The 18928-nt window shown below is 36.7% G+C and overlaps 1 protein-coding gene across 2 annotated transcripts in view; it reads right to left on the bottom strand.

Moving 5' to 3' along the window:
• Positions 1-2977: 2977 nt before the first annotated feature.
• The window catches only part of LOC131163884 (tobamovirus multiplication protein 2A), a 30419-nt gene continuing 14468 nt past the window's right edge, over positions 2978-18928 (bottom strand). For both annotated transcript variants that reach the window (XM_058120692.1, XM_058120691.1), the window contains exons 3-7: positions 6607-6706; positions 6349-6429; positions 6164-6268; positions 4698-4901; positions 2978-3443 (exon numbers count right to left, since the gene is read on the bottom strand). In XM_058120692.1, the coding sequence (XP_057976675.1) occupies positions 3336-3443; positions 4698-4901; positions 6164-6268; positions 6349-6429; positions 6607-6706 (598 nt within the window). In that variant the 3' untranslated portion in view covers positions 2978-3335. The remainder of the gene's footprint in view (positions 3444-4697; positions 4902-6163; positions 6269-6348; positions 6430-6606; positions 6707-18928) is intronic.

Genomic DNA, 18928 nt, shown 5'->3' with positions numbered 1-18928 from the left:
TACTCGTAAAAAAATTGGTCCATCTGATTAGCACCGCTCATGAGACAAAAAATGTCTATTTGATGAGCATTTCTCATTAGGCAATAAGAAATAAACACTACTTGGCAAAGTATTGGCTATTCTAATAAGCACCGCTCATGAGGTCTAAAATGTTCATCCAATGTACACCACTTATAAAGCAACAATATATGGGCACTGCTCGACAAAAAAATTGGCTCTTCTGATGAGCACCACTCATAAGGCCCAAAAATGTCCATATAATGAGCACTGGTCATGAGGTAACAATGGATGGGCATTGTTCGAGAAAAAAATTGTCGATCTGATGAGCACTACTCATAAGGTAACAAAATTAGATCATCTGATGAGCACCACTTATGAGGCATGAAGATGTTCATTTGATGAATTAATCCAAATCTCATGATAATAAAAGGACTTGTAGTAAATGCAATATACTCTCAAGCCAAAAAAGGTAACTCTAAGGGGAAAACTTATATAACCTAAAAGAAACCCTCGTATTTAACTCAGCATAACTTATGTAGGAGCAAAAAATGAAAAGACGTCACGAAATTAATAGAAAAAAGGTAACTTCTGTTAGTTAAAGCAGAGGGTCACCATACCAATCTTCACTCCCTAATAACATATCTGAAATATAACTCTTGCGATCCATTAGTAGGGAGAACAATAAGCAAATATCCTAAATGCCTATAAAAAGGACCCCATAAGGAAGGTAAGACATCTCATTCTCACTCACTCCTTTACTATTACGATCATATAATCCTTTCAAATTCCCTGAATTTAGCATCGAAGTGGTCACCCGGAGTACACCTCGGATCCTTCAAGCTGTTTTTCATTCATTCTTAGTAGGCGATCAAAGTCGCTATTAATCCAAATTTTTCCAAACAAATTTTGGCAGCAACAAAGTCATTCCAAGATTAAAACTTTTAAATAAGTAAAATTTTAGTAAGATGAAATGAAATCTTTTTTTTTTTTTTTAAATGAAGAAAGGATAAACTGTTAAGTACTTAAATTTCGCCCCACTATTATGAATTCGAGTTAGTGCCATTTTAATTATTTCTCAAACACACGTGTGTATTAAATAAAATTTATCAATGGTTTTTTAACATGATTTTACGTTGAAAAATATTTTGAAAACCTAAAGGATCAATGAACTTCCACATTTTTTATTTTTTTGTTTTTAATCTTTCAAAGAATCATAAAAATAAAAAATAAAAATAAAAGTTGGCTCATTTTTTAATTTTTTAATTTTTTTTCAGTAGGTAAAAAAAATAAAGAATTTGTCTAAATGTGTAAAATATTTTTTATTTTTTATTTTAAAATTTTAAAATAATTACAAAAATACAACTTTTTTTCCAATTTTTCAAAAATTATATAAGATAGTATTTGAGATCATGGATTTTGGAGTTTACATTTGGATTTGTATGGATTTAGAACAAGTTCAATGCATAATTCATACAAAATGAATTCCAAGACCTAAATTTCAAGCTCTCATACATAATGTAAGTGTCAAAAATCTAAAAATAATATTTTTAAAAAAAAGATATTTTCCAATTTCCAACTTCTCTATATAAATTTAAAAAATTGGAAAACAAAGTGATATTTTTATTATTTAAAAAATTAGAAATGAAAAACTACTATTTGCACAAGCAAATAATGTCAAAATTTTATTTTTAATGATGTTTATTTAGTTCTTGCAAATGTTGTAAAAATTTAATAAAAAAAAAAATTAGCTAACTTGGTTATGATTTTTTTTAAAATTAAAATTAAAAAAATTTCTTTCCATAACTAAACAAACCATAAGCCTTCAAGAAATAAATAGAGAACAAAAATATTAGCATTAACATGTTTTGATGGCTAATTGATGTAGCAAGTGGACAAAGCTAAGACTAAACATGCAAATGAATGAAGCCATTCACAAGCCACCCAACAGCAGACTCAAAAAAGTCACTAAAATTCATTCATTCATTAAGATAAACAAATCAAACTCAAGCTAAACTAATTAAGCTGAACTAGAAGATACTTATCTTCCTAAGTTCGTGAGTTGACTCATTTTGACCTATCTTGTTTACAAGTTCAAATAATAGGCTTATTTAATAGGTTTCATAAGTTCGCGAAGTCATTTGTGTCCTTCAAAATTTGACTTGTATATTGGTTCATGCTCACTTATTAACCCACCTTAAACTGAGATAAATTTACACACACACATTCATGTATTAAAAACTACTCTCTCAAATCATTATTAGTCACATAATTTTATGGACCTTTTAATCTTCCTTATGACAAGATAATAGAAGAAACTTAATCTTCCAGTCTTATATGATTTAATTGTTTAAAAGAACAATTGCAACCGAGAATCCGCTTCTCCATCTATACTAAAATTTTGTTGTCCTCGCAAAAATTTGGAACAAGTTTATCTTTTTAAAGACACCAAATCATCTTTTCCACAATATGGAATTGAAGTACACTTTTGGAGTTGGCAGAACTATTAAAAAATTAAGTAAAAGAATTATTGACAACAGTTTAAATAGTTTCAACTAGAGAGTCAAAATATAAAATGTTCAAAAATATATTTAATTCAAACATTAGACTTGAATGTGCTAATTCATATATTAGACTTGAATATGTTGATTTAAAATTTGTTTCAATCTAGACATTCAAATCTAATATTTGAAATCTATTGATGCGAACCCATCGAGCCCCCTCTCTCTCTCTGATACGAGAACACTAATGTTCACAACTCAGACAGCACATCTTATGCATACATAAATTTGTTCATATCAACCATTTTGATTGTTTTTCTACCGCACACAATTCCAAATTCAAGCTGCCAAATCTATGCACCAAAACACAAGTGTCTTAACTATCAGTTTTCCAGGAGCTACCATTCTAATCAAGCTTTTAAGCAGCCATATTAACCCACTCACAACGTCTAAAGTATCTATTTGTTAAAATCAGGAGAGAGCAGAAAGACAATTGCATGGCCAATTATCTAAGTGAAATACAACATCAACACCAAATGTTAATTACTCAAAGCAGTAGAACAACCTGCAGCCTCCAACTCCAAAAGAAACCCTAATTTAGGAGGATAGTTGTACACACCAAATGCCAACACATTTGACGATAGGGTGAAGACCAAGTCATTTTTCTGGGAGAAAACATATGGAGGAAGATGGATATCAATGATGTTCCGGGCAAAATGTCGATTGTACACAAACTCAGCACAAACAGTCCTCTAATTCAGCTAACCACACCACTTTCCAAGAAAATCGGTTTCTGGAACAGCCAACTTCTGAACTCGAGCAAAACCAAGTGAATTATTACATGATAGTGCAACGGCTTCGCTCCTCTTGCGACTGCACTGTGGCCTGTTGGTACCTGTTCGACTCGGAGGGGTTGTATGTAAACTCTGAAGTATCAAGCCCATACTGGTTTACATGCAGTAAAAACACAAAAACAAAGTCTTAGAAAGAGCTCAGCAAATAATACTCTCACAAGATAAATGAGAGGGTCTCCATTTAGCAATCTATAGGTCTGTAATTAGCAACTTGGCAACCAGAGAAGGCCACCATATCACAAGCACCATTACAGGAGTTTACATCAACAACAAATTCATAGACCATCAATCAACCATCATGCAATTCATGCTGTTTTCTATTTGCAAGCCACGAGACTCCAACAACTAGGAAAAACCTTAACCTAAACAAAGTCGGTGTGTGCCTATGTGAAAGGCTTTAACTTTCCCAACATCCTCATAGGGAACTCTGTAATTTGAGTTGGCACCCACAGCAAGGGTACTGTGGAACATTCTGTTTACCCATCAACCCTATCCGCTCACCCTTCTGTATATTTGCTATTTGGCATATACCACACACAAACCCTTGGCATGAACTTTGATGAAGGGTTAAATTAGCTCTACCACACCACTTATCCGATGGGCTCAGCTTCAACCAAAAAGACAGGCTAATTACGTGGAAGTGCTAACCCAACTTATAAACCCCAAGTACTCCCACCTACATTTCATATGGGACTCCGTAACACTTGCCATCTAAATGGAAGTCATTGTCACAGTGAGGATGATAGCTTTCGTTAGGCACCAGGAAAAAGGGGATTTTACAAGCTAGTCAGAAAAGAACTATAAAGGCCATAAATAACTGTAACAAAATTTGGCAACAAATTCAATAAAATAAAATCAAAATACAAATGGAACTTGAGAGAGACATTTATATCAGAAAAAATGAAACTTACACGGCCATTTTGTAATTCAAAATATTCACAAATAATGCAGGGATTCTTCACCATTCAGTAAAATAATGAAGAATTAGCTAGTTAATGACTGATACGTGAGAGAGAGAGACATTTATAATAGAAAAAAATGAAATTTGTACAGCCATTATGTAATTCAAAATGTTCACAAATAATGCAGGAATTCTTCACTGTTCAGTAAAATAATGAAGAATTAGCTAGTTAATGACTGATACGTGCTCAGAACAGGTTACTTCATGAAAATCTCACACGGGGGATTTAAAATTCCTCATAGAAATATAGAACAAATTTTCAAAATTGTTCATAATGATTTTGATGCCAATAGAACATATTTCTGAAGGATCTGCACTACAAAATGAAGAGCTTCACATGTTTTCTAGTATATAAAGCAAACATTCTACAGGTGTAGATTGTACCTTTTCCCTCATACGTGTACTCCAAGCATCATTTCTGCTTGGACGCTGATCAAGGGTGCCAGCAACAGGCACACCCGTTGGAGGGGGTGGCCTGGTAATCAGTGGTTGCCGGATTTGGCTCGCATTAATGATCTCATCATCACTGTCATAATCTAATGGTCTGTTTGCTGCCCTTACCGAAAGAGCTAACAAAAACAGCAGAGCCTGCATATCACAGAGAATTGATAAATTAAGAGAAAAAAAGTGGGGAAGTGGCATTATGACATCACAAGGTCATCCCTGGTGTTTCCTATAGCTACATCAATAGGTAAACTGCACTGTCTTGTTTCTAGAAGAACAAATAACTTTCTCAAGAGCCCTGAAAAATATGATCTCAAGTAAACGCATCACAAAACAAATGTACAGCAATTGTTACCAAAAACATTATCTAGAATTTTAAATCCATAATCTTTAAGGGACAATGCATGGCAAATGAATATAGAAACTAAAAAACTATTAGCACAAAATCATCCATTTTGAATTAAACAAATGTATTTCTGATCAACCTAAGCTGCCCATAAGCGACCATCAAAGAATAAGGAATTCTTCTTCAAAACAGGCTTATGGACACCCATGGCATATGGTCTCATGACTAAACTAAAGGAGATAAATTGTTTCTAAAGCCTGTGGAGATCCATTCAAGGTGTCAAAAGCAATGTTGTCATTATTTATCAAGCCCGGGGTTTTGGTTTTCTGACAAGATGAAATTTGCAGTGCCAGATCAATACTTTTTAATATCTCATTTTCTATGATTCCTTTTATACAAAAAAAATAGATTTTATTTCCACTCCAAAAAAAAAAAGGAAAAAAGCTCTTGTAATTGCACTCAGGGAACATTAACTTGACACAACACACATCATTGAAGCACAAAAATACCCACAAAAAATATATTTCATTTCAATTTCCAAACCAATGAAAAAGAAAAGAACTGATCGTTTCACCATTTTCCTTATTGAAACCTTACCAACTTTAAGTGCTCTCTCTCTCTCTCTCTCTCTCCCACATGCGTGCACACAAAGCGCACACAACTCACTGCCAGCCCCAGGAAAACAGAAAGCAAGAAAGAATGACCCACATCCACATGTTCACAAAGCAATCATCAGTTCTAAAGATGCTGGCAGACAGTATTCAAACCTTTTCTTCAGGACCCCCTCTCTCTCATCAACATGGAGAATCCAACTCCAAATGAAGTTTGCTACTAAAATCTCTCACATAAAAAATTTGCTCAAGAACCATCTAGTAATTAATCATAAGTCACATTGTCATAACAAGTCCATTTGTCAAAGATGAAGCCAACCATGCCTACTCCCGCAATACCTTCTATTTTATCACCAAGCCATAGCATTCCCTCCACTAAATCTGCTCCTAGATTTCAACACAGAATAATATTATACTCATAGAAACAAAATATAATACATTGCAGTTACCTCTAAAACAACAGCTGCCAAGGCAGCCCATTTGATAACCTTCCAGTGCTCCTTCAGAAAATCATAAATCATATCAAAATCTCCAGTCTTATCTTTTGGGATTTCCTGAAGGCCATGAACATAATTAATTAGATAACCAAATACGCCATCTAGAAACTCAAAATACCAATTAACTAAACACTCGCCTCTTTCCAGCTTTTGTCAAAGAAAATGAAAGCAGCACATCCCAGTTCCACCAAGATCAACAAGATCACCAGAACTGAATACTATGTACACTTGAGGAAAGCAATTCTCATAATAAAAGCAAAAAACAAAACAAAAGCATACAGATGTTGTCAATCATGATTTTACAAAGATAATGGTATGCCATATCAAAATTGTCAAACAATAGGAAGTCCAACCGATGTCCTAATATTATTTGGGATAAAGGAAAATTAGGATACACAAGACAGGCAGCATCCATTTCGTGTCACTGCTCCAATACAACCAAAACATGATATCACAAAGAGGATCACTCCGATCCCAATAAATGCATAAATGAACCTGCAAAACAATGTGTACAGTGTAAAACATTAGCTAACAGACTGCAAAATAACAATAACCATTATTTAAAAAAAACAGACACACACACAATACACACAAACGCAGCCATGAGTTCCTTAATCTCCACACACAACAGAATAACAAGTTCCATGACACAATATATAAAAAGACAGAAGTTCATCCAAGCAACTGAAACTAGGAATCTCGCATACCTTAAAAACTAATCTTTTAACAAAATCAATATAGAAAATACCTACATGAATATGCATATATTTGTCAAAATAATTTGAAAACATTAATTAGTGCCCTATCTCTGTATTCAGCCAGAGTAACTGGACAGGCCTTTTGAGGAGGTTAAGGATGCAGTATTTGTCATGAACAGTGAGAAAGCTCCTGCATCAGATGGGTTCAATTTTTCCATTTTTCTTTTTCATCATTGGTAGGATGTGATTAAAGCTGATGATGAAGGTGTTTCTACTACGGTCCATGTTTTCCAGCCCATTAATCTGGTCTAAGGGATACTATTTCTTGTTCTCAATCTGCTTTTGCTGGAGAGAGAAATTTTGGATGCTCTGCTTAAGGCCAATGAAATTGTAGCAGACACTAAGAGAAATAAGAATAAAGGTCTAGAGTTTAAAATAATATTTAAGAAGGCCAATAATAGGGTGAGTTGGAATTTTTTTTATAGAGTTTTGGCGCGAGGTGGAGAGGACAGATTAGGAGTTAATGTTCTACAACTACTTTTTCTGTTATTATCAATGCAGAACCCAAGATTTCGTTTTCCAGCTTCTAGAGGGTGAGACAAGGGTATCTGTTATATCCCTTCTCTTCAATTTTGGCTGCAAATGTTTTGAGTAGGATGATTGAGAGGGATGTCAATACAGGTTATGTTAGGGACATGGTTTTAAAAACGGTGGTGGTTAGCTAAAAGTAAAAGTTTTGGCCTCCGTGAACTCATTTTTTCCATAAGCAAACTTGTTGAAAACAAACAGTTCCACATGTTTTGAACCCCAAATCCTATATATTGATTCTTTAAATAATTTTTAGTAAATTTTAATCAATCTAGATATAACAAATACAACAATTATTGTGATTTCTTTAGTTGCTATTGAAGGAAAAGCATGCGTTTGCTACTTTTCAAAACTTTCATTATTAGAAGTGAAATTTAAACTAAGAAATCATAAATATAACGAAATATAAAATAGAGAATGTTCATTTTACAAACAAGAGAATAAATGCATAGCAATAGAACATATTTCAGTGTCCAAATTACGTGTAAGAATAATACATAACATAAAATTGAAGCAGCTTACAATACACAAATATGAATGCTATTTTAATGAGATACAGTTAGGTTTATTTGAATGCTAATTATTAAAGAAATACATACTAATTATCATAATAAATAAACTAATAGATGAATTAAAAAAAATACTAATTTAAAAGGAAACTAACAACTTAAATTGAGTTTCTAAGCTTTAATATAGGGAATGAGAATCAAAAAACTGCAAAAGAGGGACTAAAAGCCTATTTCAGCCATTCGCAACCAGTCTATTGTTGTAGATTTGTAGCGGCTTGTAGCAACCCATAACAACAGTTATGCAACTATAACCAACCATATTGGCTGATACAATTGTAAATTGTGAATTGGGGACTACCAAGATATTCTAAGAAGCCAGTGACAGTGTTATGTAATGGCCAAAATGATTGTTACACAACTTTTTTTAAAACCATGGTTCAAGGTATTGCAGTCAAAAGGGACGTTATGGTTTTTTCACATCCGCAGTTCACTGATGATACTATGGTAGCTCTTCCTTTTGTACATTTCTTACTATTATAAAGGTTTTTGACTAGTTTCATGACTTTTAACCTGGGTAAGTTTGGTTTATATGCCGTTAGTTTGAGCTTAGAGGTGACTTCTAGTTCTTCCACACTTATGGTAGGTGAGTTGTGCCTATGACTAGGGCTGCAAAAGCTCAGGCTTTGGCTAGAGCTTGGCTCAAATCGTGCTCCAAAGGTGAGGCTCAAGCTCGGGCTTGGCCCGAGCTAGGCTTGGTTCTGAAAGAAACAGAAAACCAAAGCCCAAAATCGGAATGTATCACTTGAATAAAAATCAAATAATTTTAAATTTTAAATGGATTCAAGCCCATTAATGGGGGGTTAAGGAGATTACCCCAGCAGGCTCGCAAGGAAGCAGGCCCACAAGGGACAGTTGGATGCCATTGTGATTTGTGGATGGGAGGAATTTTCTCCAAGGCATAGCTTTTATAAGCAAGGTGTCAAGTGGAAGTGCAATGATGTATGCAGCTGAGGCATCCTAACAGACCGGTAGACTTGAACCTTGTTCTTACATGACCCGATCAATTTGATTAGGCACTCGCCATTCTCCTCGACTACATGTCCCAATAAAATGGTAAATCATATAAAATTAATGAATTCATAGTAAAATTCCTATATTCTTATATGATGTATTTTATACAAATTTTTTGATAGAGGGATCAAATGGTATAGTTCATTTGTTGGTAGCTTATAGGATTATAAGAATAAAGGGGGCTGATCCTCTATATTGAACTTCTAATGTGGAACAATTGTTAGCTCCCGAGAATGCAGCTCTTTAAACTCTGGCCTCTCTCTCCCACTAAGTCTAACTTTCAGTTTCCATTTTCCAAATCCCACATCGAAAGATGGACATCTTATGGGTCTCCCTTCTTTCTATATAAAAATAGTTCCCTTTCTCTCATGTGATTAATTGATTATTATATTTATTCATCATTTCATTTATCATTTTTATGATTTGTGAAGGAAAATAATAGTTAAATTAATAATTTAAATAAATAAATATTCTCTAAATACAAAATTTTAAATTTGAGCTTATTACCGAGCCTAATCGAGCCTGCTCACGAGCTAAAACAAGTTGAGCCCGTTTCAGCTCGTTTATTAAACCAGACTGCAAGTTAGGCTCAGGAATCATTCATTTAGATAATAAAGAAGCCCGAAAAGCTCTTACTGAGCCGAGCTCCTAAGCCACTCATGAGTGGCTTAGTTCCTTTGCAACCCTACCTATGACTAATGTACAAGTTCCCTTGGAGAGTAATCCTCGCCCAATGAGATTTTGGAATCTTGTGGTTGCTAAGGTTTCAAAGCATCTAAGTTAGTGTAAGGGTGCTCTTTTGTTCCCCTTGAGGAAGAAAAAGACAAGGGGTGGGGGGGTTGTATTTTACTTAATCCAAACTTGTTTTTCATCGATTCCACTTCATTTTCCATCTGTTTATGAATCCAGTTGAAGTTTCGGGTATGTTGGATAGGGCTATTAGGGGATTTTTGTTGGTTAGGAATGGGTAAGAGGATCAATCATCTCATGAGGTAGGAGTTATAGGGAGGTTTAAGAGTGAGTTGGACTTGAATTTGGGTAATTTGGTGTCTAAAAGATTGCTTTTAGTGCCTAAATGGTTATGGCATAATTGGCATTTTCCTTTGGAAACTAATTCTCTTTGAAATAAGATAATCAAGTGTAAATTTGGCTTACACGCAAATTGGTGGAAAGATAATATTGGAGTTAAAGAGCTTTTCATGAAAACCCATGGAAATTCATTCCACATGCATTTCCTTGATGTCCAGTTAGTAATTCAATTTCATCAAGACTTATCTAGTTAACACTAGAGTTCAAACTATGTTTGTTTCATGGCCATTGAATTTTTTAATGACAAAATGCAGATAAGTAATACAGTCAAGTTGAGTAAAATAGAACTAAAATTAACTTGAAAGAAACAAGCAGCTACAAGCTCAAGCAAATTCTACATTAATATAGTAAAATAACAATTGCTTTTATGTACAGCAACTTTATATTTAATACAACAATTATTTCTAGATAGAAATGCAAAGCAGCCCCGTCATGAATTCTAAATATAGAAGATACTATATTAACCTCTACTTTCAAAGCTAATTGGAGCAAACTATTTTCCCTGATGTTTAGTATGCTAAAATAGAATGGAATGGGAGTAGAATAAAATAAAAATTTATATGGTGAATATAAAATTACAAAAGACTAATTCCATTCTAGCATACCAAACAAATCATAAATTCCCCCTAAAAAAATTTTCAATGAACAATGAAAGGTGATATTCAAATTTTCACTAATTAATCATGGAATGAAACTTATTTTCCACGCGATCAAACTACGGGAAAGATTGATGACTGGAAATTAAGATATGAAACAATAGTGTAAAAAAAAATTGATTCCAACACAAAAGATCCGAAACAAAAGCTATTTCTTACTTAGGCAGTTGATTTTATGAAATGAATCGTTTCCTCATGGTACTTTTTGCTAGAGGAAAATAATATAATATAAATAGAAACAAATGAAGGATTAACATCCACAGAAAATTCATTGCACATAAAGAAGCAATGTCAATCTGATTTTCAATTTTTCTTCTCAAAAAATAAAAGTTACATAAAGGCAAATAAAAAACACAACAAAATGATAGTCAAAGAAGGATACAACTAACTTCATGTTCATTCCCTTCACGTAGGGAAATTAACATAAACCTGCAACTAAGGGATATTTGGTTCACATGATTTTCATTCCCATGTTTGTTTTGGAAGTAGAAGGCAACGTGGCAATTATCCCACATTCCCAAGTGTGAGGACTGAATATTTCACGCCTTTGTGAAAGGACCATGAGGTGCTAGCTAAAGCCCTCTTGTTTAACTAGCTAGCCTAGCGTTTACCACAATTCACCAACAACCACTTTCATTGTCATTCAAGAAAATATAAGCGGAAGCAATAAGCAACTTATGAAAGAAGTGGCACCTAAGCAATAAACATTGAAGCAACATAATTCATTATCAACACCTCAGTTAACAATGTGTGTCTAGCAAGGGAGGCAAGTAGGCTAAACACGTTGACAATAGCTAGTGAGTTTTACGAGTTGATGAACATTCACCCTCCCCTAAAGAGTTTTCTATGCTATTCTCACTCTGGCACTAGGAGACATCAATATAACCAAGGAGTCATACTCCCTTTTTTAGCCTAGGGAAAAACCATATCTAAAAAATAACCCTACATTTGTATTTGTATAATGGAAACCCATCCCAAACGCACGAGACAAGCGGTCACACATAAGCATAATGCCCTAAACAAGCTCACTCATGACGCTCCCCCCACTTCTGCGGTCAACGTCCTCATAGACTTTGACGCTAGGTGCACTTCAATTTTGTCCACGAACAGTTGCATATCTTCCTCAAAAACCCAGTTGATTTCTTCGTTGCCAAGGCCTTTCCACTTCACTGATAACTCCCAATGCTTTTTCCTTAAGGATGTGAACTCTCTATCTGGCAGGATGTCTTCAACTTCTCTTCTGTCAAGTTGCACTGTCTTCAATTCTGCTCTAATTGACCAACTTCTGCTTGGATTTTCGTTGTCAGCGTTGAACAGCTTGAGGCAGCTGACGTGAAACACAGGACGCACTTTCATCCAAGCCAAAGGATCAATTTTGTAAGAGGCCTTCCAAACTTTGGCCAAGATGGGGACTGGTCCTTCATATTTACGAAGTAGTCTCCTATCTCGTCCCCGTAGTGACCTGATCTATTCAGGATTGAGCTTAAAAAGCACCAAGTCACCTACATTGAAGTGTTGCAGTCTTCTCCCCTGATTTGCCCACTTCTTCATATGCTTAGAAGCTTTCTCCAGGTTGGCCCGGGCAATCTCTGCATTATGCCTCCATTCTTTAGTGAAGATGTATGCTCTAAAACTCTTTCCTTTGTATGGCTCATCGACTGTGTGAGGTAATAGTAGCCGCTGGCCTGTAACAAGCTCAAAAGGTCTCTTGTTGGTTGTTGAACTCTTTTGGGCATTGAAACAGAATTGAGCCACATCAAGTAGTTGCACCCAATTCTTCTGACTGGCATTGACAAAACGGCACAAGTACTCTTCTAGTAGCCTGTTGAATCTCTCCGTCTGTGCATCTGTCTGGGGATGGTAGCTCAAAGAGATGTCAAGTTGTGAACTGAGGATTTTGAAAAGTTTTGTCTAGAAGTTGCCAGTGAATCTTGAGTCTCGGTCACTAACAATATCTTGGGGAACACCCTAATACTTCACAATATTCTTAAGGAATAGTTATGTCATCACCTCTGCCGAACAATACTTTGGTGTGGGTATAAACGTACCATACTTCGAAAACTTGTCTATAACCATAAGTGTAGACCCTACATCTCCCACTCTAGGTTCATTGGTGATGAAGTCCAGTGAGACACTTTGCTCCAGTCTTGATGGTACTGGTAGGGGCTCCACCAGCCTTGCAATCTTCTTTTGCTCCAACTTGTCTTGTTGGCATGTGAAACAAGTCTGAGTATAATCAACCACATCATCACGCATGTGCGGCCAAAAATACCTCTGCTTCAATAATGCCAAAGTGAGCCTCCATCCTAGATGTCCGACCCACATGGTATCATGACACTCTCTCAACAGGGTCTAAGTCAGATCTCTAGCTCGTGGTACAAAGAGCCGACTACCATGGGTCATAAGCAATCCGTCAACTTCAGTTGTGTGAAGAAGTGGCTAACACCTGAGTTATCTGGTTTCACCACAAACCTTGACCTAAGTAAGTAATGTCGCCATATGCGGAGACAATGTATCACCACTAGCATCTCCTTCTCCTAAGTTGTGTGCTTCCATTGCACTTCACTAAGCTTACGACTCTCGTACGCAATAGGATCTCCCTCTTGTAACAATAATCCTCCAAGGGCGTAGTCCGATGCATCTGTTTGCACCTCAAAGGGTTTCACGATGTCTGGAAGAGCAAGTACCTAATCTCTCATCATGGCATCCTTCAAGTCATCAAAGGCTCCCTGGCACTTATCTGTCCAGTTCCACCCCTAACACTTCTTTAGTAGCTTTGTCATAGGAGTAATTCTCCTCAAGTACCCCTCTACTAGCTTCCTCTAATAGTTGGCAAGACTAAGAAAGGAACGCAACTCCTTCACTGTTGTTGGAATCTTCAATTCTTGAATCACTCTCACCTTCTCCATATTCATCCTTATATGACCTTGTTCAATCACATGACCAAGGAATTTAATGCTTTGCTGAGCGAAAGAACACTTCTCTTTCTTCACATATAGACTGTTCTCCTTCAGCCTGTTGAACACCTTCCGTAGATGCTCTTTATGCTCCTCCAGAGTGGAACTGTAGACAACAATATCATCCAAGTACACCACCACGACAAACTTGTCAAGATACTCATGAGATACTTGGTTCTTCAAGGTACAAAATGTTGCAGGCACATTCGTCAACCTAAATCGCATCACCAAGAATTCATATGCCCCATACCACATCAGACAAGTTGTCTTCGACTAATCTCCATCAGGAATTCACACCTGATAGTAGCCCAACCTCAAGTTGAGTTTAGTGAAGTACTTGGCATGACTCAGCTGATCAAACAGATCAGCAAACAACGGAATATGATACTTGTTGCGCATTGTCACCTTGTTGAGCACATGGTAGTCTACACACATTTGCATGCTCCCATCATGTTTCCTTTTAAACAACACCGGTGCTCCGAATGGTGCTTTGGAAGGGCGAATATATCCCACTTCCAACAAATCAAGTTGTTGTCTCAATTGTACTAACTCTGGAGGGGCCATTCGATATGGCCCCTTAGCAGGTGATTCCACTCCTGACAACAACTCAATCTCATGCTCAACACTCCGTCGTGGAGGCAATTTATGAGGCAGCTTATCCGGCATCACCTCTTTGTACTCATCCAACACTGCTTGGATGGTCATAGGCACCAGCTCCTGGCCTAGTTCTTCCTCTACCACCACTGTGGCTAAGTATGTCTGCTCTCTACTTCTCAATCCCTTTTTGAGTTGCATGGCTGAAAGGAATTTCTCATCGCCTCCTTTCTTTGCAACAACTTGCACCATGAAAGGGTAACCTCCCATCAGACACAGGAAACCAACATAAGGCATCAGCACTACCTTAGTCTCCCTCAGAAATTCCATTCCCAAAATGACTTCGAAGTCATCCAATGGCACCACTGTGAAATTCACATGACCTGCCCACTGCCTAAGCTTCTCAGACACTTGCTTGGCTACTCCCAAAGCAGGCTGGGCTATAGAATTCACCGCTTTCATGCGTCTTGAACCCTCCTCCAAGGATAAGTTGAGTCTCCCTGCTTCTGCCTGTGAAACAAAATTATGGGTAGCCCCGATATCCACCATAGCATGGTACTCTTCCCATTGATCCTCAAGACCACAAACATCAATCCTTTCGCATGTGTAACTTTCGGTGCTTTCGCTTGCTTTTCCAATGCGTTCACTAGCCGCATTGCACCCATCCTTGGAGTATCCTCGTCTTCCCCATCACTTTCCACTACCCGCTCCACAGTGGAAGCTTGCAAGGCATTGAGTGATGCCTTGTGAGGGCACTCAACAACTCTATGAGGCCTCGACACAAGTAGCATGAAATTCTACCCTTTCCAGTGGGTGTGTTGAACCCTCGAGGCGATGAAGCTTCTTTTGAAGTTGACGCCTTATAGTCGGCTCCCCCACTTTTGGGTTTGCCCTTCTTGAAAGACTTTCCGTTATTTCCACCTCCGCTATTCTCTTTGGACGAAGCGATATTATCATCAGTGTAATCAGTTAAGCATTCCGCAGCAGCTTGTGCGATAGACAAGTCCTAAACTCTTTGCCTATGAAGTTTTGTTTTTACCCACGGTTTCAACCCCTCAAGAAAATAGAACAACTTGTCCTTTTCCGACACGTCCCTGATATCCAACATCAAAGTAGAAAATTGTTTCACATATTCCCTAATTGACCAAGTATGCTTGAGGTCTCTCAGCTTCTTCCTAACATTCTACTCAACATTCTCATGAAAGAATTAAGCCTTGAGCTTTCTCTTCAAGTATGCCCAACAAGCCACTACACGGTGTCCATTTTTAGTTTCATTGTACTTAGTACGCCACCACAGTTTGGCATCACCAACAAAGTACAAAGTCACAGTATCCACTATCACCTGATTTAAGTATTTTACATGATGGAAATTCATCCCCAACGCACGAGAGAAGGTGTCAGAGGCAAACATAATGCCCTAAACAAGCTCAGCTCGTGACATAATGAAAGTAATGGAGGCTACGAATAATTCTAGGCAATCAGATTTTGCTTGAAGATTTAAAATTAAGGATTTTATGTTAGTTTGGGGATATTTTTATATTTTAGCTTTTTCAAAAAATTTCTTTTGAGGGCAGTTTATGATTTTTATTATTTGGAGTAAATTTGATTTAATAGTTTTTATATAGAAAAAAAAAAGATTTCATTAAATAAAAAAAAAATGTATAAAAAAAAGAATAAGACATCCTCCTATGGAAAAAGAAAACAAAAAACGGAAAAAAAATACAATCAAAATAAAACAGCCTTCTAGTATCACTGTACAAAACATACCCTGTTAAAATAGCTAGCTATGAAGGAACAGAGAGAAGCCAAACACTGAATCCTTACGCACAACGAAGGATAAGTGGTCTTCCTCCCAGAAAAAATGTAGTTTGCTTTCCAACCAAACTCTCCAGGAAATTGAAAAGATCAAAAAGTGCATGAGACCAAACCATCTCCACTCTACCCAAAGCCAATAAATGAAATATTGAATAAATCCTCCACCAAGCTTGTACATAACCAATTCTCTCCAAATAAAGCAAACAAATTATTCTGAATCCTCCAAGACAAAGCACAATGCAAAAAACGACGAATGCAAATTCCAAGCTACAAAAAAGCAACATATAAACATCCCGAGAGAATGCCTTCAAAGATCTCCTACTCTACAACAGATTATTGGTGTTAACTCTATTAAGAACAACCAACTAAATAACAGCCATCATGGTGCAGGGGCAGCGTCAAGGATCTGCAGCCATGGGAGAATTTAAAATAAATTGAAGAAAGGGAGGGAGGGGAAGAAAGGATAGAGGAGATGGAAGGGGGAAACTCACGTTCACTTCTTAAATTCAAAAATTCAACAATAACTACTTACAACATGGCTTTCACACACTATTTATAAGAAAGCCTCTACACATGAATTTACACACGTACCCCTAAAACTACATTACATTACAAACATAACCGTAGAATACACAAATACTACAAACAAGCCCCCAACGTACATAATCCTAATACAAGCAAACTACACACACATACTTAAACAGCTAACCAACTAAGCACATTTGGGTTTCAGACCCAATAAACCATTGACCCTATTATTCGACATAGGCCTCCAAATTGGGTTGAAATTATCAATCCAAATATCCGCTACATGTCCTACATCAATCCCCTCCTTCTAAAAAGAACTCACGAGAGGTCCTTGCGGAAAGAACTTGTTGGGGAAAGCACCATGGAGCCCATCACCATGAATACAATCATCTCATTTCATAAGAAAGGAACCAACAATATGCTTCAACTTGGTGAGTGGGAAAATTCGTGATGGCATCAACTTATACTTCTTGATGTCAACTAGAGAGGGAATAAGAATTCTTATATCCATCATGCTTCACCCTCCTAACAAATAACCATGGTCAGCCCAAAAGGATATGGCAAATTTTGAGAGGAAGGATATCACATTGTACTATCTCCACGATGGAACCAATCTTCAAGGTAAGTAAGCAACAATCATAGACCTTCAAGTTGGTATTATTCACCCAAGCAATTTTGTATGGTTCGTGATAAGGCTCAACTTTCAAATTTAACTTCTTCACAACTTCCTCAGAAACTAGATTTGTGCAACCATCAAGATTAATAACCAAAGTACAAAGTTACTTTTGGCATATCTCTTGAGTTTGAAAGATGTTAAGATGTTGGTATGCCTCCAATCTTTTTTTTTTTGTCAACCTTTTGAGGGAAGAGAGCAATGTCAAAACACTAAACAAGTCTTCACATTGCCATCATCATCAAAGTCACTTAGGATTTCTATTTCAGCTTCAACTACTTGAATGCCATCATCATCATCAATAGCCATGGCTTGGTTAGGGCATTCTGAAACTTGATGAGCAAAACCTTAACACTTGAAAGCATTTAAGTGATAGTTGGCTCTTAAAAGTTGTTCCAAAATCCTCAAGAGTCTTCCAAGGGGTACTAGTTTGAATTCCTTTACCCAATTGCTCAACTATCTTCTCTCACACAACTCCACCAGTATCCTTCTCAAATTGAAGGCTTGATGTAGCTTTAGGAGGATTACGTTGCCTATCCTCTTCAATCTGAGTGGCAACCTATATTGCATCCCCAAATGTAGTGAGACGACATGCAGCAAGTTTGGAGGCAGTAGCTGGCTTCTACCCTTTTGAGTACAAAGCAATCATCACATACTCTTTCCATTCTATATTAGCATGAGTAGCCAAATGATAGAATCTACTAGTTTACTCCATCACTGTCTTTTCTTCTTGCTTCAATTCAAAGAGTTGGAGATGAACACGCTGCTGATAGTTGGGAGGCAAAAATTGCTCCTGCAGGGCTTGCTTCATCTCATCCCATGTTGTAATCTAACCAAATCCCCTTCTTCTAAAGATCTCCCTTTGTTCAACCCACCAAATTCGAGCAGTTCCCTTCAAATTTGATTCCCTTCAAATTTGATTCAGCCAAGAACAACTTTCCAGCCTCATTCAAGTCATACCATCGGAAATAGAACTCAAAAGAATACACCCAATCATCAAATTCATCAGGAGAACCATCGCCATTAAAATCTAAGACTTCTATTTTAATTCCCTTACTCAAATGATTATTTCAGCCTTCAAACAACTCAAAAGTACGAGGGACATCAGCTATTCCACCACCCTGTCTGGTATGAAATTCCATGGGCCTTTTACCTAAGGCTGCAATTTTGGTTGTTAGCCTATTCAAAGCATTCGACTGCAAATTTGGTCGTTAGCCTATTCAGAGCATTGGTAATAGTCTCCAAGGAATTTTCCATGTTTTGCACCCTGTTGAATAACAATTCCACCTTTGCAGACAATTCAAAATTTGTCACCATGTTACAATTATATATCACCAAGGACTCTTAATCAATTTGCGAACAAACCTCCATTAGTCATGCAACCTGCAAACTTAACTCAATTATTTAAGAACAATCTCAAATCACCTTTAATCTTGAGTATCACGCAAAAAATGAAATGAACTCACTCAGAAAACTCGTAAATGCAGCAATAGAACCTAATTTGTAATGCTGGCAAAAGCCAATTTTTAGCGTTTTGTT

The sequence above is a fragment of the Malania oleifera genome, chromosome 9 (genome assembly GCF_029873635.1).
Source record: "Malania oleifera isolate guangnan ecotype guangnan chromosome 9, ASM2987363v1, whole genome shotgun sequence".
Taxonomy (NCBI): domain Eukaryota; kingdom Viridiplantae; phylum Streptophyta; class Magnoliopsida; order Santalales; family Ximeniaceae; genus Malania; species Malania oleifera.
This window is presented reverse-complemented; position numbering and strand designations above follow the sequence as displayed.